Here is a 22837-nt window from a genome sequence, read left to right on the forward strand (position 1 = left end):
TTAGTGCCGCCCTCACCCTCTCACAGTCAGTGCCGCCCTGTTCCCCCCAGTCAGTGCAACCCTGACCCAGCTCACAACATCGCTATCACTGAGAAGCTGTGGAAGAGGGTTTGGATAAGATGCCGTGCCCTTTACTGTGTCGTGTACCATTCTTCCCCAGATCCTGATTGAGTTCTGTGGAGGAGGTGCTGTGGACGCAGTGATGCTGGGTGAGTGCGGGAGCGAGGCTGGGGCCTGCTGGCACACGGCAGGATGTTGCTGTTTACAGTGTTAAGAAGAGAAGAAACCCTGAAACAAGACCAACTCACTCCCTCATTGGCCCATAGAAACCGTCAGGGATCATGGACTGCCTGCACCTGCCCACTTTACCTCTCGTCCTCTCTGATCCCAAAGCAAATGCTCCTAAATATCCCTCCTGATTTAATGCTAGGAAATGTTGTTGATGCAGACACCATAGATTAATTTTGGAGCCTGAAGTGGAGGAACAGTAAGAGAGGGAGTGTATGACTGGGGAGAGATGAGGTGACTTGTCTGTCTGGAGAAAATCAACAGCACAGACTTGATTGGTCGAATAGCTGGTCAGGACATTCCTCGGGAGCCTGATGTAGTCAGTGTAATGGGATATGGAGCAATGCCCTTGTGCTGCTGTGGCCTCGTCTCTCCTGGAGCTCATGTAGCTGCTTTCCGCAGTTGGGAAGGAATTTTCCAGGAAATCTGTTTTCCTCCTGATTTGACCTTCAGTGATTTGGGTTATATTTATTGGGAATATTTGCTGTGTGTGTGTTTCGGAGAGGCGGGATGTTTGCTGTACAGTGAAAGGGCTTGGCTGGCTGGTTGGTTAAGCTGTTTATCCTGGGAGCTGAGGTCAGAGCGGGCGGCGGAGACCAGGTCCTGCAATGAGGATTCTCTCACCTTCCAGAGCATCAATATTCCTGTGGCTCACGAGGCCTCCCAATGGCTGGATATGGTACTGCAGAGGCAATTCTCCAGCGCGGGAGGTGCTGTCAAAATAAAATCTTTCTCGTTTGTCTACAAATACATGATTTTTACACACTGGATTGCAGTCTCTAACTACTGTCCCATCTCCAGTCTTCCTTTTCTCCCCAAGGTCCTGGAACGATTCATTGCTTCCCAGCTTTGCTTCTTCCTCTCCCACCACTCTGTGTATGAACCTTTTCAGTCTGACTTCCGTACTACCCACAGCACAGAGACAGCCTTAGTCAAAGTTACAAAACATTCTGTCCTGTCACCAAGGAACTTTACTGTAAGGTTGAGAATATTAATGAAACTAGGCAGTTCTTTAATAGAAAGGGTTTTTTTCCCCCTGGATTTCATTAGGATTATTCAAGGCAATTTTAGATCACACCGCATATCCCAGAGCCCCTCTGCCTTGTCCCCTCCCTCCCCTCTAAAGACTGCCAAAGACCTATCTTTTAGACTGCTTTCAGCTTGGGCTGGCAGTCAGCTGTGCTCAGTGCTTTAACACGTCCTGCTGATGCCCCAGAGGATCGAATTCAAGATCGTCATCCTCACCTACAAGGCCATTCACGGCCTCGCTCCCTCCTACCTATCCCCCTACATACCTGCCCTTACCCTCCGTTCCTCTGGCTCCGGTCTGCTCCACATCCCCTGCCCTACCATCGGTGGGCGGGCCTTCAGCCTCTCAGCCCCGAGGCTCTGGAACTCCATCCCCCAGTGCCTTCGCCGCCTCCTCCCTTTCCTTCTTCAAGGCCGGTCTCAAGAGCTTTCTCTTCAACCGTGCCTTCAGCTCCCCTCTCGCCTCTCTACCCCCTCCTCGCTCCCTCCCCTCACCCTGACCATTTCCCCCCTCCTCGGGTCCCGACCCAACTGTCCAGCGCCTTGGGATGTCCTCCCGACGTGAAAGGCGCTCTATAAATGCAATCTTGTTGTTGTTGTTGATGTGATAGGAATGTAAATTGTGGTTGTGGGTGGCTCTATATGCTCTCATGTGGCTGTTCTAGTAACAGCTGTTTATGTCTGTGTCACAGAATTGGAGAGAGCCCTGACTGAACCCCAGATCCGTGTGATCTGCAGACAGACACTGGAAGCTCTGATCTACTTGCACGACAATAAGGTGATCCACCGAGACCTGAAGGCTGGAAACATCCTACTCACACTGGATGGAGATGTTAAACTGGGTAAAGCTCTGCACCTTGTATTGGAATCGAGTCCATCTGTGTGTCTGTAGTTCAATTGCTGCGCCAGGCGTGTGCGCAGCACTTCCGGTCGTTGCTGATGGCAGACCAGCCTGTTGTCAGCCGTGCTTGGAGTCTGGTCACTGATAGACAGTGACGCTGCTGGGTGTGAGCACACAGAGCTATGGTAAATCCCTGAATGGAACTCCCATCACGGATTCCCTCTGGCTCTTGCCCCCTCCCTCCCCACCATTAAAGTCCAGCTTCAGACTTGGCTCTTTGAACTAGCGGGGGCTGGCAAGGATGCTTGTGGAGTGCCGTAGCGTAAAGGTTAGCGGGCACGCCTCGCAAGTGAGAGGACCCTGGTTCAATTCACGGGCAGGGCGCAACCTTATGCAAGTTTCCTTACTCCACACACCTTTCGTACTGTTTTCCTAGTAAGTAGGAACCCGGTTGTCAGTTGATTGGTGGATTGCTTTCCGGGGGGTTAATAATTCCTTCATTTAAAAAGTGTGGTCACACAATCCATGAGGGTTTTTGGGACCCTGCTGTGCGCATTTTGTCCACAAAACATACAGTCACTATACTTTATAGCATATTATGTGAAGCTCTTGGAGATGTCACGACAACGTGATAAGGCACTGTATCAAATGCCAGGTTTAATATTATTATCATTTTGATTTATTATTATGTATTATTATCATTATGTTATTATGTATTATTATTTGTTATTATGTTATTATTAGGTATTATCATCATATGGTATTATGTATTATTATTTGTTATGGATTTTATTAGGTATTATGTATTATTAGGTATTATTATCATCATTTTGTGTTATTATTATGTATTATCATTAAGCGCCTGGTCTGGGGTCGGTGCTGTCGAGGTGGCTGCCCACAGGCCTGGGAGCCGGAGAGTAACGTTGCTCTTGTTTTTCAGCTGATTTTGGTGTCTCTGCGAAGAACACGAGGACAGTGCAGCGCAGGGACTCGTTCATCGGCACCCCTTACTGGTAAGCCATGGCTCCTGCTCCTCTCACACTGTCCACAGTGAGCTGCTCCTCAGTGTTGCCGCGCTGTGAGTGTGTGTGCACGCGTCCGTGCGGGTTGTGGGTGTGCATGGGCTGTGTGCGTGTATTAGAGAGGCTTATTGATGTGTCCTGCACACACTGTGACCTGATTCCCTGTGTGTGTGTTTGGCTAGGATGGCCCTGAGGTGGTGATGTGTGAGACCTCGAAGGACCGCCCGTACGATTACAAGGCTGATATCTGGTCACTGGGCATCACGATGATTGAGATGGCACAGATGGAACCACCCCACCACGAGCTCAATCCCATGCGAGTTCTGCTGAAAATCGCTAAAGCTGAGCCTCCCAGCTTGGCCCAGCCATCCAGGTGGTGAGTTAGTCTGGTCTGTATCCCCTCTCGCTCACACTGCCAGGTTCCCCACACAGCCAGAGGTGTGGGCCAGCTCTACAGGACCTGCAGCTAGTTCAGAGCAAGATATTGGTGATATTTCCCTGACCAGCCAGGAAAGCCATGTTGGGAATGGAGGGGACAGTGGGCGGGTGTGAGTTGCAGCCGGGCTGGTGGCTGTGTGTTTCTCTGTGTAGAATGAGGTTCAGTAAACTCCCTGCGACCGGGGGGGAGGGGGGGGGCGGGGAGAGAAGGGGAAATGTGTTAGAGGCCGCTACGAATAGAAGGCACAGTGTTGGGGTGCGTGGAGGGGCCCGTGTGCGAAATGAGGGGCGGGTGTCCGTGGAGTGTGAGGGCTGTGCAGCGGGGGACGGGTGTACGCGGGGGGTAGGGGTATGGCGACAGGTGTGCACAGGGTGGGGGGACAGGCATGCAAGGAGAGGGGAACGGGCGTGCACGCGTGGAGAGTGGGGGCCGGGGGCGCAGAGTGGGGGGTGCGGATGCATGTGGAGAGGGGGATGCGGGCACCCGCTGAGTGGGGAGCCGCACAGAGAGGTTGGGGGGCGCGCTGAGGGTGGAGGCAGATCGCAGAGGGAGCTGATGATGTTCTCACTTGCTGCAGGTCTCACGAGTTCAGTGATTTCCTGAGGAAGTCACTGGAGAAGAACACGGAGGTGAGATGGAGTGCTCAGCAACTACTGCAGGTGGGCACAGCGGGGGGTGGGGTGGGCAGAGGGGAGCTCCCGCCAGCTTTGTGATCTTTAGTTCCTGGCTCTCGCTGCTCCTGCTTTGCTGTCAGACTTTGCTTACTGTTTGTCACAGAGGCCACCTCCTGCTCTCCCGTCTGTGTTCTGCTGTTGTTTGTGACTTTGCTATAGTTTTGCTGTGATGGTCTGTGAGCTAGTGGCTGGCAGTCGCTCCTGGGAAATGAGGGATGGTATTTACTTTCTGGCACAAAAGGAAAAAAGCCTTCTGATCCCCATCGGTTAGTGAGGAGTTTACCAGCTGTTATACAGTGTTACTGTGCGCTGAGCCTCTCTCGGGGCCCCCTTGTGCCTGGACTCTATGAAACGTGAAGTTTAAACCGAGTTCTCTGTTTCCCTATGAAAAGTGTACAGCCTCTCCGCCCCCATTACTGCTTTAAATAACCAGTTCTTAGTTTTTACTGGTTCTTGATAATCCCTGATCTTCACACATCACCCGAGCTGGTGTGTGAGGCACTGACTTGCTGATCAGCAGATCTGCTGATGCCCAACTCACAAGCACTTGGCTGTGCTCAGCACTATTTTAGTTCAAAGAAACTCTGAATGTCCAGCAATACCACATTCCACATTGTGTAGTCAGTTGCCTGCCCTGATGCTGTGGTTCTGTCTGTCCCTGTGATGAGGAGAGAGTCTGGTGCAGAGACTAATGGCAGTCCTGCACCCAGTGACCCCATAACTGTGCCGATTCTCTGCCTATTTTCACACTGACCCTGGATCGTGTTTAACTATGCCAGACAAGCCTCGCCCCGATGCTGGCCGACAAACCCCCAGTTACAATCCTTTATTTGTTTAATGGCTGTTTGTACCATGTACACAAATTGGCTGACACCTTCCCCAACAAAACAGTCACTACACTTTACAGTAAATCCTGTGAAGCGTTTTGAAACACCCTCCAGAAGTGAGGTGTTGTATCAAACGCAAGGTTTCTTTTGATTTTATCCTTTCATGTCTTTTATAATAATAATAATCTTTGAATTTGATATTGGGCCTAATCACATCTTCGAGACGTTTCAAAGCGCTTCATTGATCAGTGCAGACACCAAACCATCAGTGGCCCTTCAGCTAGTTTAGCTGGTGAAGCAGTATTTACTGGACAGGAGTGTGTGTAGCGGGGAGGGGGGTGGAGGGGAGAATCTTCAGCTTCTGGACATTAAATTAGTGTAAAAGTGAAGTGTTCCTTTAGCACCGCTTCAGCACAGACCGTAAGCCCAGACCCACTGAGTCCCTGTCTGGGGCAGTCTGAGCCCTTGATTGTGTGAAGCAGCTGCTGTCTATATCGGAGCCGTTTGCTGATAGAATGCAGAGCTTGTCACAGTTTCTAAATCCACAAGAAACAGCTGAAGGTGGAGGGAAAGTAGCTGAACAGGGAGAAGTCTCCTCTCCTCCCTGTTACACAGCAACTCAAGGCAACTCCAGCCATGTAGCACTGTGCTGTTTTGCTGTAGCCTCCTATCCACCTGTGAGTATGGGTTCGAACCTGTGTTTGATTATGATTGGTTGTCATTCGTTTGGGATTGGAGTCAGGTCTGTGCTGAGGTGAGTCTCAATCCTCTACTGTAATCTCCACATGTGTCGCTGCAGTCTGAGCTTGTGTAATGTGTGACGTGCTGGGACCTGGGCTGCACAGAGCAGCACCTTTCTGTACAGCAAACCTGGCCGGTCTCAGTGTGTGCTTGGAGTAGCTCACGACTGGAGTTTGTTTTAATAATAATAATTATAATAAACTGGTCACTCAATCCACGACTGTTTGTGGGATGCTGTTGTGTGCAATTGGCTGCCGTGTTTCGCCCACAAAATATACACTTTACAGTATATTCTGTGAAGCGCTTTGAGACGGCTCAAATGCAAGGATTATTATTATTAATAGCACAGCACCAGCAGAGAGGCTGCTGTAAAGGCTTGTGCATAAACTCTGCGCTCTCTCCACAGCATCCGTTTGTGGTGAACGTGACTGGCAGCAAGCCAGTGAGGGAGCTGATCGCAGAAGCCAAGGCGGAGGTCACGGAGGAGATTGAGGAGAGTAAAGAATATGAAGAGGAGGAGGAGGCCGAAACTCCAGGAGTGAGTATAGGCAGCAGCATCATCGCATCCGACAGCCACAGACAGATCCTCGCAAACTGGAGTCCTGTAGCTCAGTGGTTAGAGCATTCACCTTGCAAGTGAGCAGAACTGGGTTCGATTCCCAGGCAGGGAGAAATGTTGGACACGTTTCCTTACTCGACACGCCTCTGTTTAGCAGCAGTGAGTAGGAACCCAGTTGTTAGTCGATTGGCGGATCGCTTTTCTGGGGGTAATAATCACTTTTAAAAAAAGAAAAAAAATAATAATTTGGTCACTCAATCCACGACTCTTTGTGGGACGCTGTTGTGTGCAATTGGCTGCCTTGTTTCACCCACAAAATAAACAGTTAATTCACTTTACAGTATATTCTGTGAAGCGCTTTGAGACGTCTCGAAGACTTAATAAGGCGCTGTATCAAATGAAAGGATCATTATTAGTATTATTGTGAACTCTGGGCTTAATGAATCTGGTAGCCCTCCACAGTGCTCTCTTAAAGAGTCTGAACCAGTCAGAGACCTGTTTGTGTTTCATGGGCACAAATAGACTTAATAACATTTTGAACTGCAGAGATCTCAGTGGTGACTGTTGCTTCTTGTTGTCTGCAGTCTGCGCCAGGACACAAGCGAGCGCTGTCAGACATCAGCACAGCCAGTTCTGAGGATGAGAAACTCTCTCAGTCGCCTTCTATCCTCGAGTCGGTGACAGAGAAAAAGGAGCCGCGAAACCCTGAGGAGAGCACGGACAAGGCCAGCGACTCGCTGTCTGACGAGGGGATCGGTGCCAGCGAAAGTGACCGGATGACAGAAAACAATGTTTCCGACACCAGCAATGAGGATCTGCCGTCTGCCACCAGCAAAACCACTGAACCAGCCCAGCCCCCGGCCGAGAGCAGCCCTGAGCTGCCCACGACACAGGAGCAGGGCACTGGGGCTCGAGAGCAAAGAGTGAAGGTGTTAGCGATAGGGAAAAGAAACGAGAATGGGGTGGAGAATCAGTCGGCAGTAGGAGAGGTGATGGGAGCAGAGGTGAGGGGAGGGGGTGAAGGGACAGGAGCTCTGTCTGTGGAAGCAACAGGAAGGGCTGCAGGAGGGAAGGAGCAAGGAATACAATCCGTCACCGAAGAGATCCACACAGCAGCTGCAGCAGCAGAGCCGAGCACAGAGGAGAGCAAACAGGAAGCCCCCATCTCAGCCCAAAACCTTCCAGCAATTCTCCAGACAGAACCGTGTGAACGAGAGGATCAGCCAGGCACCCAGGGAGAGACCTACACTGAGCAGCGGCAGATGGGAGACAAGTCAAAGTCTGCAGATGAGAGCGCTGTTAAACCCGAGACCCTCACAAAGGCTGTAGGTGGGGCAGAGGGTCCCAGTGAGAAACAGATTGGGGCAGCGGGTCCCAGTGAGACAGAGATTGGGGCAGTGGGTCCCAATGAGACAGAGATTGGGGTAGAGGGTCCTGTAGAGACAAAGATTGGTGTAGAGGGTCCTGTAGGGACAGAGATTGGGGTAGAGGGTCCTGTAGGGACAGAGATTGGGGTAGAGGGTCCTGTAGGGACAGAGATTGGGGTAGAGGGTCCTGTAGGGACAGAGATTGGGGTAGAGGGTCCTGTAGGGACAGAGATTGGGGTAGAAGGTCCTGTAGGGACAGAGATTGGGGTAGAGGGTCCTGTAGGGACAGAGATTGGGGCGAAGGTTCCCACAGAGGATGGGAGTCAGCCAGAGGGTGTCAATATGAGTAAGTCTGGGCCCGAGGCTCCTACGAAGGTTGAGAGTAGGCTAGAGGGTGCTGGTGTGAGTGAGATCCAGCCTGAGGGGAGTGAGAGCCAGTCTGAGGGTCAGGCTGAAGGTGTAATAACAAACAAACTATTAAATGAGAGGAATGGCGAAGTCTGTAGTGAAACCCATGTTAAAGAGGAATGCATGAGCCAAGGGGAAACCAAGCCACAAAAGGTTGCTGAGGTGTGTGTGCCTGTGGGGCCACGGGAGGTGACAGGGAAAGGGGAGATCAGGGATCAGAGCGGTGGCAAGCTCGGCAAAGAGAAGGAGCGGGACACAGACTCAGGAAGTGGGTCGATGGCCGAGAACAGCATCGATCTCAACCTGTCCATATCCAGCTCACTGACCCGCAACAAGGAGACAGGATCCATATCTCTGCAGGTGAGGACATGGTGAGGGGCTAACCACAGCAGGTGAGGACATGGTGAGGGGCTAACCACAGCAGGTGAGGACATGGTGAGGGGCTAACCATAGCAGGTGAGGCACTACAGGCTGGCTCTGAGAGGAATTCTCACATCTGGGACAATAGGTGGTGGGTTTGAACCTAGAATCAAGATTGAAGCTCACAGTCTAAGTTGATGCTCAGTGCAATACTTGGGGAGCTTAGTAAGGACTGAACCTGCAGTAGCTGTCCTTTGCAAGCAGCAGCCTCGATCACAGTTGGGTTGAGAATATGCTGAAGCCACATGGATTTGGGCCTCAGTGTCTCTGACCCACTCTTTGGAACTCCATCCCAAGTCCCTTATACTTGCTCACTCCCTTGCCTCCTTCAAGGCACATCTCAAGACCCTGCTCTTCAACCATGCCTTCAGTCATCCTGCTACCCCTTCCCTTCCTGCCCTCTACCCTCCTGATCCCAACCCCAATCTCAGGTCCAAATACTTGACTGTCTAGCACCTTGGTACGTCCTCCCAATGTGAAAGGCCCTGTGTAACTGTCATTTGTTGTTTGTCTGCCTTGGAATGCTCTGACACTGTCTGCACTTGTAAGCATTGACGTGCCATTCACAGTGGGTTTGTTGAGAGGTCGATGCCCTGTGGTATCTCAGAGGCCTGGACTCGGTCCCAGTTAGCCTCTTTCACACCCATGTCTCTGAGCCTCTGGGTTCACAGCCATTCAGTAGAGTTTGCAGTGACACAGGGTGATGGAGGAGCAGCCTCCTGTGTGACAGGGCTCAATCAAGCAGAAGCCACTCAGCTTGCTAATAACTCACTGGCTTGTTGAAGGGGTGAGCCAGGGTGGGTGAGCATCAGTTGGGTCTGACTAGGGGGTGGGTGGTAGAAGGAAGTCTGGTTCCATGGAAAGTGGCCTCGCTCTGGACTGTCTTGGTGTCAGATCTAAGCTTACAGTACAGACTGACACTACACTGCATTGTGGAGGTGTCGTCCTTCATATGAGACATTAAACCACCTGCCTGTTCAGGTGGACGTTAAAGATCCTCTGATACTCTTCAAAAAGCAAAGGGAGTTTCTCCTGGTGATCTCGTCAGACTACCTGCTCGACTGATTGTGGTACCTTAAAGTGGATAAATTGGCTATTGCGTTTGCCTACAAATACACAGTCACTAACTGTAGAGTAATAGTTTGAAGGTATTTGAGCTAAATGAAGTGGAAAGATTGTTGTTGAGGCTCTTTCACCAGCCCCTCCCTCTCCTCTCTGGCAGGAAATCCGGCAGCAGAAAAAGACCTTGAAGAAGACGCGTAAGTTCCTGGTGGACGGTGTTGAGGTGCGAGTCACCACATCCAGAATCCTCTCGGAGAACGACAGGAACAATGAGGAGATGAGGTACCTGAGGTAAGAGACCCATCACCAGCACCATCATCGCTGCTTGTCAATCCCTCCCTCTCCAGCCATCAGCAACTCCACAACAGCCTGTCTCACTGTGCGTGTGTGGGAGGGGTGACAGGGTGTGTGTGGGAGGGGTGACAGGGTGTGTGTGTGTGGGGGAGGGGTGACAGGGTGTGTGTGTGAGGGGGGTGACAGGGTGTGTGTGGGAGGGGTGACAGGGTGTGTGTGTGGGAGGGGTGACAGGGTGTGTGTGGGAGGGGTGACAGGGTGTGTGTGGGAGGGGTGACAGGGTGTGTGTGGGAGGGGTGACAGGGTGTGTGTGTGTGGGAGGGGTGACAGGGTGTGTGTGTGTGGGAGGGGTGACGGGGTGTGTGGGAGGGGTGACAGGGTGTGTGGGAGGGGTGACGGGTGTGTGTGTGTGGGAGGGGTGACAGGGTGTGTGTGAGGGGGTGAAGGGGTGATGGGGGGTGACAGGGTGTGTGTGAGGGGGGGGTGACTGGGGGTTGTGTGAGGGGGGTGACGGGGGTGTGTGTGTGACGGGGGGTGTGTGTGTGACGGGGGGTGTGTGTGTGACGGGGTGTGTGTGTGACGGGGGGTGTGTGACGGGGGGTGACGGGGGGGGTGACGGGGGGTGTGTGTGAGGGGGGGTGATGGGTGTGTGAGGGGGGTGACTGGGTGTGTGTGTGACGGGGGGTGTGTGAGGGGGGGTGACGGGGGGTGTGTGTGAGGGGGAGTGACGGGGTGTGTTTGTCCATCCAGGCGGCAGGAGCTGCGGGAGCTGAGGCTGTTACAGAAGGAGGAGCAGCGAACACAGCAGCAGCTCAGCCACAAACTGCAGCAACAGCGAGAGCACAACTACCGGCGCTTCGAGCAGGAGATGGCGGTGAGTGTCCACCATCCCCCGGGCCCTAGCCCTACCCTCCAGCCCCCACACCAGCCCCCAACCCCACCTCCAGCCCCCACACCAGCCCTTAGTCCCACCTCCACCCCAAGCCCCCACCCTTACCCCCAGCCCTCAGCCCAACCCCAACCCCCTGGGCTGGGAAATGCTGGGGCTTTGCTGAGGAGTGTCCCTGTCACACAGTGAGTGCTGAGCAGTTTTCTGTTATAGAGTAAGAAGCGTCAGTATGACCAGGAAATTGAGAACCTGGAGCGGCAGCAGAAACAGACGATCGAGCGGCTGGAGCAGGAGCACACCACGCGACTGAGAGACGAGGCCAAGCGCATTAAGGGCGACCAGGAGAGGGAGCTGGGCAAGTTCCAGAGCATGCTGAGAAACCGCAAGAAAGAGGTACGGGCTGGGCCGGGCAGCTCCCAGGACTCAGCGTGGCCTCCCCTCCCCATTGGGACCCCGAGTGGGGCAGAAACTACATCACAAACGGTAGCTAAGCTGCCACGTCGCTCTGCCAATCGGTGCCCTCACCGGGGGCTGCCCTCACCGGGGGCTGCCCTCACCGGAGGGCTGACTGCAATGGTTGGCTTGTTTAGCCCAATGTGATCTGTGTCCTGCCCGGCTCCTGAGGGCAGGGGTGTGTGTGTGACTATCAGTTCCAATAGACTTAAGTGGCCAAACCATTAGTTCACTGTTGAAAGAGGAACTGGAAGTTACTGTTAAACTGAGCTCAGCTCCTATCAGTCATTATCACTGCAGTGTTGCCGTATACTGTCGAGCTCTGTGTGGTGTTTGCTCATATTACTAATCTTATACCGGACTCGTTCTCTACTTTGCATTTACTTTTCTTACTAGTGGGTAATCTTCATGTCTAGGTTACACTCACTCACTCAGCTAGTTAATAATAATAATAATAATAATAGGTACCCTTTAAACCAGGGTCAGGGTCACCTAGAGGAAGCCGTTCAGCATCCATCTCTCAGTCACGGACATTGTCACACATTTCTGAGTCTCTACCTTTTTCCTTTCAACTGAGTCTGCTTGTATTTTACTGCGATTCCATTCAGTGGACAGCAGATACACACAGGCTGTGTGTGTGGTGTATGTGTGTGGTGTATGCGTGTGTGTATGTGGTGTATATGTGTTTGTGTGTGTGTACCACACTGGGTGGCTGGGAGATAGACACTGTGTGGGTGTGTATTTGTGTGGTGTGTGTATGTACGCCACACTGAGTGGTTGGGACACTATGTGTGGGGTGGGAGAGGCCTGCCACCAGCAGGGTGGGGTGGGAGAGGCCTGCCACCAGCAGGGTGGGGTGGGAGAGGCCTGCCACCAGCAGGGTGGGGTGGGAGAGGCCTGCCACCAGCAGGGTGGGGTGGGAGAGGCCTGCCACCAGCAGGGTGGGGTGGGAGAGGCCTGCCACCAGCAGGGTGGGGTGGGAGAGGCCTGCCACCAGCAGGGTGGGAGAGGCCTGCCACCAGCAGGGTGGGGTGGGAGAGGCCTGCCACCAGCAGGGTGGGGTGGGAGAGGTCAGTCACCAGCAGGGTGGGGTGGGTGGGGCCAGTCACCAGCAGGGTGGGGTGGGAGGGGCCTGCCACCAGCGGGGTGGGGAGGGGCCAGCCACCAGCGGGGTGGGGTGGGAGGGGCCAGCCACCAGCAGGGTGGGGTGGGAGGGGCCAGTCACCAGCGGGGTGGGGTGGGTGGGGCCAGTCACCAGCGGGGTGGGGTGGGTGGGGCCAGTCACCAGCGGGGTGGGGTGGGAGGGGCCAGTCACCAGCGGGGTGGGGTGGGCGGGGCCAGTCACCAGCGGGGGTGGGGTTGGGAGAGATCTCCAGGTATATGAGCATTCTAGGTTGAGGGTAGTGGAGTGAGTCCTGGAGGCCATTCTTTAGATGAGCCATTAATGGTGGCAGCTGAGCCTTTGGTGCCATTCCCAGGGTGTCCCTGGGTTTGATTCCTGGGCGGGACAGGACTGGGCGAAATGTTGGGCAAGTTTCCTTATTCCACAGGCCTCTGTTTACCAGCAGTAAGTGGGAACCCACTTGGTAGTCAATTGTTGGATCGCTTTTCCGGGGGTAATAAATCATTTTTAAAAACAAAATAATAATAATTTGCTCACTCAATCCACGACTGTTTGTGGGACGCTGCTGAACGCAATTGGCTGCTGTGTTTCACCCATAAAATATACAATTAAGTCACTTTACAGTATATCCTGTGAAGCGCTTTGAGACGTCTTGAAGAGGTGATAAGACGCTATATAAAATGCAAGGATTATTATTCTTACTGTATGCATTGTTGTGTTTTAGTTGCCAATGTGTAGTGGAATTCTGTGCATGTTTGCTCTCTGGTGATTCCTGGATTGTGGCTTGCTGTGTGTACTCTTGTTCTCTGACGTGGTGTGGTGTGGTGGTGTGGTCTCTCCTTAGCGCATATTCCTGCTCCTCAAGTAAGCCGTCACGCAGTGTGAAGCCTGTGCATTTACTCAGTGGAAACAATCCGTGCAGAAATGCAGAGACGGGAGTAAGTTTGGGATTGCAGTGGGAGCTGTGCCAGTGTCTATCACTAATGCTGTGCCCAGGAGCTGGTCAGGGCACAGCTGGCACTGGGTGAGGTTTAGGAGGGCAGGCGTTGGAGACTGGAAGCTTGTACACAATGGGCGAACGTGTTTGGTGGCCAGTTGCCTGCGTATAGTAAAGCTAACACTAACCTTACCCCACTGCAGGACCTTCAGCTACAGCAGGTCTCAGTATCTGAGCCTCCGGGCAGCGCTGGTCTGACTGGTGTGTCAGGGAGATGATCTGGCCCTGCTCTGGCAGCTAGAGGTGTTGCAGGGCATTAGCACCTTCTTAACCCTTATTTATCTCTTACTCATCTTCAAATACATCTTTTTAACATGTGATTTCTGAACCCTACTTAAAGTGCTATCTGGGTTTGAGTAAAAACAGGTGTGAAAGTGACCTGCTTTGTCTACATTTCTCAAAGCTCCCCAGACGTACTCACCTGGTAGTGCATCAGAAAGCACATCTTAAAGTACCCAGAACATCAACCTCTTCGCAATCCAACCTTTTCCACTCGCTCCTCAGCCTGTGTTGTGGGCTGGGGTCTGCTGTGCTGCTGCTAACCACTTGCTGGGGTAACCTTGCCTGAGCTGTGAGCTTTGTTGCTAACTCTTTCCTGTGTAAAGGAATGTTCTCCCCACAACACCCTCTGCATGATTGTAGGTTAAATCTGAAGTGGAGAAACTCCCCAGAGAGCAACGAAAAGAGCAAATGAAGCGAGTCCGAGAGGAGTTTGCACAGGCGTTGCATGTCCAGGTAACCAGCAGTCTCCACCCAGCGCTCAGCTTCACCCACCCTGGCCTGGCACCACACACACCCACCCATCCGCTGGCCTGGCCAGGTCACCCACAGCGAATAGCAGTCCTCATCACTGTCAGGCTGACAGAGCCCAGCGGCCTGTCACTGGATCATGGTTTATCAATCCCTGCCCTGCCCAGGTAGCATGTGCTTTATGTCCCAAACAAGAGGAGCCAGGACTCAGCTGGTGACGGAGATGGTGATTGGAGTGTCTCCACTTTGCTTTCATCCATCCAGTAGATATATTTACAGCACAATGTGGTTTACTGGGGATTACTGTCCAGGCGAGGGGCTGAGAGCTAGGGTGTCCACACTGATCACTCCTCCTGGACCAGAAAAAATAATAATCCTTATATTTGGTTTGTTGCCTTATCACGTTAGAAGGACGTCTCAAAGCACTTCACAAGATTTCCTGTAAAATGCAGTACAATTGCATACACCAAACTGCCACAAAATACAGTCACTCCACTTCACAGTATATCCTGTGAAGCACTTTAAGACATCTCAACAACGTGATAAGTCGTTATATCAAATGCAAAGATTATTATTATTAAACAAGTGAATGACCAATTTTATTTGGAGGATTGTTGGCCAGGACACCAGGAGAGAGAAACTCCAGTCTCTTTTCGAATAGTGCCGTGGGATCTTTAACATCCACCTGAACAGGCAGACAGGACCTCAGTTTAACATCTCATCTGAAGGACATAATGTGAGATGGAGTTGGAGTGTGGTTGTGGGGGTGGAATTAGCTCGGGAAGGAAAGCTGGGAAGCTCCCAGAGTTTTGCTGTGTTTGTAATGTCAATATCTTATTTTCTCCATCATCTGTCACTGGATAAACGTGCCCTGACCTGCACTGAGGCCACGATACTCTGCCCTCTGTTCCGTGTCTCCTGTCATGGCTGCTGTGTGTTGCTATGCCAGTCTCTCTCTCTCACTCCCTGCATGAAACTGTTCCTGCATGTTACTGTTTCTGTGTCAGGAAGTGCAGATGTATAACACTGTGCAGTGACTGATTGTGGTGTAAGTGTGTATGCAGCTGCCCTGGGCTTGAGCTCACGTGGGAGCTGGTTGTATTCTGATCCACAGGGAGTCGCCCAGGTCATGATACAGTCTTTTCAGTTGTCCTCGTGTACATTGTTCAACGCTCAGCTGCAGGATGTAAGTGCTTATCTATCTGTGTGAGAACTGTTTGTGGTGCCGGCAGCTTATCTTTCACAGTCCAGAAAAACATTTCCAGAGAGAAAGCCTTCAGCTTCTGTACTCCATCCATGGTTGGGATTGGAACATCGGAACAGGAGGAGGTCATTCAGCCCCTTGAGCCTGTTTCGCCATTCTATTAGGTCATGGCTCCAGCTTTGCCCCCATATCCCTTGGTACCCTGACCTAACAAATATTTATCCAGCTCAGTCTTGTAAATGTGAGTGGATCAGCATCCTCAGCCTTTTGGGGGAGGGAGAGAGTTCTAGATTTCCACTCCCCTTTGTGTTAGTGAGACAGTTTATAAATCAGTGGCCATCCCTGCTCTGCTGCTCAGGCTCTGCCACTTGCTGACTGTGAGCTGTGATCTGCTATGAGACTGTTTTGTTAGTGGAGTCCTGGCGTATAAAGGACCTGGGTTTGACTCCCAGCAGAGAAAAAGGTTAGGCAAGTTTCCTTACTCCACGCCTCTGTTTACCTAGCAGTAAGTAGGAACCCAGTTGTTAGTCGATTGACTGATCACTTTACTGGGGTTAATAATCCTTTTAAAAAAAATAGTAATTTGGTCACTCAATGCGCAATTGTTTGTGGAGACCTGCTGTGCGCACTTGGCTGCCTCTTTTCGCCCACAAAATACAGTCACTACACTTGACAGTATATTCTGTGAAGCGCTTTGAGATGTCTCAAAGACGTGATAAGGCGCTGTATCAAATGCCAGGAATATTATATTATTAATCCTGTCACAATGGGCTGGTAGTTAGCTGTCCAGAGAAGCACCTGACCAAGACCAGCCTTGTTAGTTAATTAGCTCCACCACTGCCAAGCGCTCTGGGACACTTCCCTGCATGATGGACACTCTATTAATGCAAGTTGTTGTTGTTGTGGATAGCCAGGCTGCTGTCTGCTTGGCGTAGCTTGTGTCTGGGCTCTGATATCCCCAGTGATTCCTCACTAGGAGCAGGAGTTCCTGCAGAAACAGCAGCAGGAGCTGGACGGAGCCCTGAAGAAAATTATCCAGCAGCACAAGCTGGAACTTGCCACCATCGAACGCGAGTGTTTGAACAGCAAGCAACAGCTACAGCGAGGTGAGGCCACAGAACGTGGGGATGTTTATAAATCAGTAGAATGTGGAGCACTGTAGCTCAGTTGTTAGAGCAGTCGCCTTGTAAGCGAGAGGACCTGGGTTCGATTCCCGGGCAGGGTGAAATGTTGGGCAAGTTTCCTTACTCCACACGCCTCAGTTTACCTAGCAGTAGGAACCCAGTTGTTAGTCGATTGGAGGATCACTTTTCCAGGGGTATTAATCCCTTCCAAAAAAAATGTAATAATAGTTTGATCACTCAATCCACGACTGTTTGTGGGACGCTGCTGTGTGCAAATGGCTGCCGCGTTTCGCCCATAAAATATACAGTCAAGTCACATTACAGTGTATTCTGTGAAGCGCTTTGAGACGTCTCGAAGATGTGATAATGGCTGTGTCAATGCCAGGATTATTATTATTATTATTATTATTTTCGCAGCCAGAGAAGCTGCTATCTGGGAGCTGGAAGAGCGCCACCTGCAGGAGAAACACCAGCTACTGAAGCAGCAGCTGAAAGACCAGTATTTCATGCAGAGACACCAGCTGCTGAAGAGACACGAGAAGGTGGGCCACAATCTGTCCTTCACTTCTCACCTCCGCCCCTACCTTCTGGAATTCCATCCCACAGTCTCTTTGACTCGCTCTCTCCGTTGCCTCCTTCAAGGCACATCTCAAGATCCTCTGACTGCGCCTTCGGCCACTCTCCTAACCAAACCTCCCCCCGCCCGCCCTTCATCCCTCCTGATCCCAACCCTTTGCTCGGGTCCAAATGCCTGACTGTCCAGCACCTTGGGACGTCCTCCCGACATGAAAGGCAGGCGCTGTGTAAATGCAATGTGTTGTTTGCTACATGCCTGCCTGCCTACACTCTGCTGTAGTTTGGGTGACTGATGACTGATGTGAGTAATTTGTGTAACACCAGGAAATGGAGCAGATGCAGAGATATAACCAGCGTCTGATCGAGGACCTGAAGAGCCGGCAGACACAGGAGCGAGGCCGCTTACCCAAGATCCAGCGTGGAGAGGCCAAGACGCGCATGGCCATGTTCAAGAAGAGTCTGCGGATTGGCTCCTCAGGCTCCCCAGAACAGGACCGAGAGAAGATCAAACAGGTGTGGCTCGGCTCTGCACACACAATGGTCACGGAGCACACGTTCCGACATTCAGTGCTCCCAGCGATTTTCTGTTTGTGTTCCAGCTCTGTTGCGTGAGCAAGCGCTCCAAGATGCTGCCCCACATGAAGGACGCTAAATATATATATATAATATATTTATTTATATAAACGCAAGTGGTGGTTGTTGTTTGTTGTCTGTCAGTTTGCTGCTCAGGAGGAGAAGAGGCAGAAAAACGAGCGAATGCAGCAGCACCAGAAACACGAGAACCAGATGCGGGATCTGCAGTTACAGTGCGACGCTAACATTAGGGAACTCCAGCAGCTACAGGTGAGACTATGACCCTGACCACACCTCCTGTACAGGATATTGTGTGCTGGGGGGGTTTCATGTGTCCTGGGGGGGCACGATTGCGTGTGCTGGGGGAGGGGCAACGTGTGCTGGAAGTGATGCTTTCCTGCTGTTACAGAATGAAAAGTGCCACCTGTTAATTGAACATGAGACACACAAGCTGAAGGAGGTGGACGAGGAGCACAGCCAGGAGCTGAAGGAGTGGCGGGAGAAGCTGCGACCCAGGAAGAAGGTACAGAGTCAATGTAACAGCAGTATCCTCAGGGCCAGTGTGAGACAACAACAACTGCACATGAGCAGCCCAGCTCCCGCACTGCTGAGCAACCTCTTCAATAATTTGAATGCACATCATTGCAGTTCAATGGTGTGAAGCTTACATGGGTATCTACATGAGTTATATACATCTATATCTACATGGAGTCCCGTAGCTCAGTGGTTAGAGCACTAGCGAGAGGACCCGTATTTGATTCCCAGACAGGGCGAAACGTTAGGCAAGTTTCCTTACTCCACACACACGCCTCTGTTTACCGGCAGTCAGTAGAAACCCGGTTGTTAGTCGATTGGTGGCGGTTTGCTTTCCAGGAAAATTATTAATAATTTAGTCACTCAATCCATGACTGTTTGTTTGTGGGATACTACTGTGCGCAATTGGCTGTTTGTCAATTCACTTGACGCTATATTCTGTGAAAGACTTTGAGCCGTCTCGACGACGTGATGAGGCTCTGTATGAAATGCAGGTATTATTATTGTGTGCGCGGAGTGGGGCGATCGGACTGAAGCTGACACGTTACACGTTACTCATGTTGTGTTTGTTGCTGTTCCAGATTTTAGAGGAGGAATTTGCTCGCAAGCTGCAGGAACAAGAAGTATTTTTTAAGATGAGTGGCGAATCCGAGTGCCTTAACCCCTCAGCACAGAGCCGCATTTCCAAGTTCTACCCGGTCCCCAGCCTGCACTCCACGGGATCCTAACCACATGATTCGGGAAGTTTCTGCGGCTCTCGCACTAGTGCTAATTGTGTAACTGGGTCACAGACTCTCCGCTGATGCTCCAGCTTTCCAATCCATCACCTTGCTCTTCTGACGGCCGAGGTGGCAGAATCCCGTCAGTGTGTGGGGCAAAGGCTGGAGCAGCTGTTAGCATCCCTGTAATACTGTCTCTGTTACCTTCCCTTCACCTCTCCCCTGGGCTCCTCAGCTGCAGGGTGAGGTCTCGCTGCTTCTGGTCTTAGCCACTGGAAGCACAAAGCACGAGGTCAGAGAACCTTATTTCCTCTTCCCCTCCCCACCCACACCCCAGCCCCCTAACGGCCTCTGAGAAGCCCCTCACAGTGAGGGTAGAGAATGGTGGCGTGCCTGAGGGGTGGACCACGTAAAACCAACCAATGTCCAGGCCGTTAGACAGCATTGTGACTGATCCAACAGTGAAATGAAAATTAAATATAACTAATTCTGCACAATAACAATCTCACAAACACCACAATTAATATCTAATTCCCTGCAGAAGCGTCAACACAATCTGTCTCCCTGTGCAGCCCATATGACCCCCGCCCTCTACACACTGACTGCTCCTCGCCAGGAGCCCAGGCTTTACCAGGAGCTGCTGTCAGTCAGAGACACTGCAGCTCTGGGGAAGGTCTCAGCTTCGCCAGTCACTCTGACTGACTTCCGCTTGTGTTTGTTATTTGCTTTGCAGTGTACATGGCAATGACATCCACACTCACTGACACGTAGCAACAGAGAAGGGCAGGGGAGGAAGGGGCGTTATCAACAGGGAAAGCAAGCTCCCCCCTCCACCCCCCCCAGCTGCAGGCTGATACTCTGACCGTCCTTCTCACTGTTGAGCGTGTGTGTGACGTGGGGACTCACTGTGACCTGTGTGTAACTTCCTAATGAAAGTGACGCTAAGTACTTCCAGACACACGCAGACAATCTTCTATATTCATCACAACAACAAGGGAGGGCCCTCCCCTGAGACTTGTGGGCACTCTGCGTTGGGGGGGGGGGGGGGGGGTGCTACAGACACAGTGAATGGGGGCACTCTGTGTTGGGGTGGGGGGGTGCTATAGACACTGAATGGGGGCGCTCTGTTTCTTAAACACTAAGTTTGGTTTCTTTGGTTTAGAATTGTTTATTGATGGAGACTGTGTGGAGATTGTGAACTGTACTTTACTACAGTAAGAAGAAAGGTTAGAGGCTCAGTGGGTGGTGATCGCAGTTTGTCAGTGACTGTAGACGCCCCCCACCCCCTCGGTGTGAAGCCCGATGTCTCTCGCTCAGTGTGAGACCTGATAGCACCAATGGCTTGCACTTGTATGTACACCATTACCTCAGTCCCTTAGCTCACTCAAACCCCACCCCCCCTCAGTCCCACTCCCCCCTCAAATCCCCCCCATCTCTGTCCCTCTGCCCCTTCAAACCCCCCCACCTCAGTCCCGCTGCCCCTGTCTTCACCTGGGACATAAGAGTGAATCTCCTCACTATACCAGGTTCAATCTAGAACCTCCATAGCGCACCAATTGAATTGAGAATCCACACGCACTGACCAGCCTGAGGCTGGTTGGCACTACACTACTTTCTCAGTCTTGGAATCTGGCAATATATTTTCCATAAACATGTTGGTCTATGTTACCTGTTACCCCATTCACTCTCACTGTGACACCACCCCTCCCCATTCACACTCACTGTCTGACATCTGGTTGCACTTCAGTCTGGAGAAACATATCACATATAAACTGTTCTTCACCAAACCTCACAGTACCATATCTAGATTATTTTACTTGTTTTTATATGAATTATTTCTGCTTGTGTGGGTGTGACGCTGGGCATTGAGCACTGCTGTTGCTGTGAAGTTTTTGCTGGGGAATAGCTAGAATATCGCAGGCTGAGAGCAGCCTGGCTTTCTCCCCACATGTTAATGCCATCTAGTTTATTTATAATTGCTTGACACTACTCTAACAATAACTTGCATTTATATACATTAAATAACCACCTCAGCGTGCTCTGCCAAGTAAAAGAATAAAATAAATAAATGAAAATGAGAGTGAGCAAACACAGCAACTAAGCTAAACCATGTCAGCAGCGTCTCAAATAACAAATCGTCCACAAAATACAATCAATTCACTTTAGTATATCGTGTGAAGTGATTTGAGACGTCTCGAAGAAGTGATGAGGCACTATCAAATGCAAGGATTATTATAATCAAATGGGAAGCCAATTCATTTAATCTGGTAGTACATGCCGATCAGTGGGGAGTACACATCAGGTTAACGGGAAGAAAAACTCCACATTTCTTTGAAATAGCAACAGAGGGCAGTAGCTTTCTGTCCACCTGAGCCATACGATGGACATGTTAGAGGAGACTGATCATACCACAGCTTGTGCTTTCTCATTTCTTATATCTATCAATTATAGAGCAGATTGGGAGCCCCTGGGGTTACGGCAACGGATGCTTCTGAGTAATAAGCCTTGTAGGTTTTAACATGTCTTTGTGGTTGTGTGGAACTTTGTGAAATGGCGTAGTGCACACTTTTTTATTGTGTGCCCCAGCCAACATGCTTATCTGTTCTGTGTAATGGTCTTCCTCTCATCACAGTATTCTTCAGGTAAATGGACAGAATTGACAACGAAGTAACATCCTATTGCTTGGCCCATGCTGTACAGACTGTCCCTCCGCATCATGCCCTGGCTGATCAGCGGGTTTCATCTAAAAAGCTGAGAGGTTTGATGTTACACATAAAAGATCCGTGGTTAACATTCCACCCACTGATTGAGTGATCACAGCAGCTCCACCGTTAGTGACTGTGCGAGGTTATAATGTGCCAAGGTTGAACTTTGATCCAATGAGGATATGAATATTGAGGAATAGACTGCTATCCACACTGGATAGACTCCTTGTATATCTAAACTATTGTGTAATATACAGTAGATACCAAACCCAGTTCATTGGGATTCTGGTCATTTAACCAAACAAGCTGATGTGAAGTGGCACTGATGTGTACAGCAACACTCGCTCGATGTGTGTATGTGCTCTCTATAAGCATCTCTTCCTACAGACATCAGCACCTCCACTGACTACCGAGAATTGCTTTAGATTGATTAGATTTTCTCCATTCAGGACTAGAATTGTAACCGTGGAGTCACTTGCTTCACTTTGTACTGAATCTAACCATGAGGCTCGAGGACGACCAGGAGAGAAGCACATGTGGAGAAGCACAGATCCAGGATCTGACTTGTAATTGTAGGGAAGCCAGTGTTTATAACACATGATAAGCTTTGCTATTACTTTATATCGTAACTGTTTTCCTATCAAGAACTTTGTTAAACCATGACGAAGACTTATTTATGTAGATCCAATGCTCTACATAGGGTGATTCAGAAGCAGTCGCCACTTTGTGTAGAAATAACTCTGTAAATAAAACGGTTATTATTGCCGATGAAACAATTCTGTGCTGGTTTATTCCTTCCGCACCGAGCTGTAAAATGTGTGCATGTATTATCCTCGCGTCTCCTATTTCACTGCAGATCACAGCAGACAGTAAGGCTGGGGCTTGAGGCAGTGCAAGAGACAGTCCTGGATCTTCAGACCTTCGCTGTGACAAGCAGTGCTCAGCACAGGGACTGAAACAATCTCCGGCCAGGCTGCCTGGAAGCATTAGGACTTTGTGTAGCTCTGGAATCCTGTAGCTCAGTGATTACAGCACTCGCCTCGCTTGACCTGGGTTCGATTCCCGGCAGGGTGAAATGTTGGGCAAGTTTCCTTACTCCACACGCCTCTGTTTACCTAGCAGTAAGTAGGGGCCCAGTTGTTAGTCGATTGGCGGAATGCTTTTCCGGCGGTAATAATTCCTTTAAAAACAAAATAATAAATTAGTCACTTCAATCCAC

General features: G+C 50.9%; 1 protein-coding gene across 1 annotated transcript; it reads left to right on the forward strand.

Annotated features, from left to right (window-relative positions):
- The first annotated feature begins 3111 nt into the window (after positions 1-3111).
- LOC103190707 (STE20-like serine/threonine-protein kinase) lies at positions 3112-19242 on the forward strand. Its single transcript, XM_042337014.1, has 16 exons — positions 3112-3171; positions 3363-3556; positions 4197-4278; positions 6268-6399; positions 7005-8555; positions 9838-9968; positions 10722-10845; positions 11074-11253; positions 14076-14168; positions 15298-15369; positions 16364-16493; positions 16929-17053; positions 17412-17600; positions 17805-17930; positions 18070-18183; positions 18776-19242. Exons 2-16 carry the CDS (start codon positions 3381-3383, stop codon positions 18920-18922), a joined length of 3372 nt encoding a protein of 1123 aa, XP_042192948.1. The 5' UTR covers positions 3112-3171; positions 3363-3380; the 3' UTR covers positions 18923-19242.
- The last annotated feature ends 3595 nt before the right edge of the window (positions 19243-22837 follow it).

The sequence above is a fragment of the Callorhinchus milii genome, unplaced genomic scaffold (assembly GCF_018977255.1).
Source record: "Callorhinchus milii isolate IMCB2004 unplaced genomic scaffold, IMCB_Cmil_1.0 Scaffold7, whole genome shotgun sequence".
In the NCBI taxonomy this organism is placed as follows: Eukaryota; Metazoa; Chordata; class Chondrichthyes; order Chimaeriformes; family Callorhinchidae; genus Callorhinchus; species Callorhinchus milii.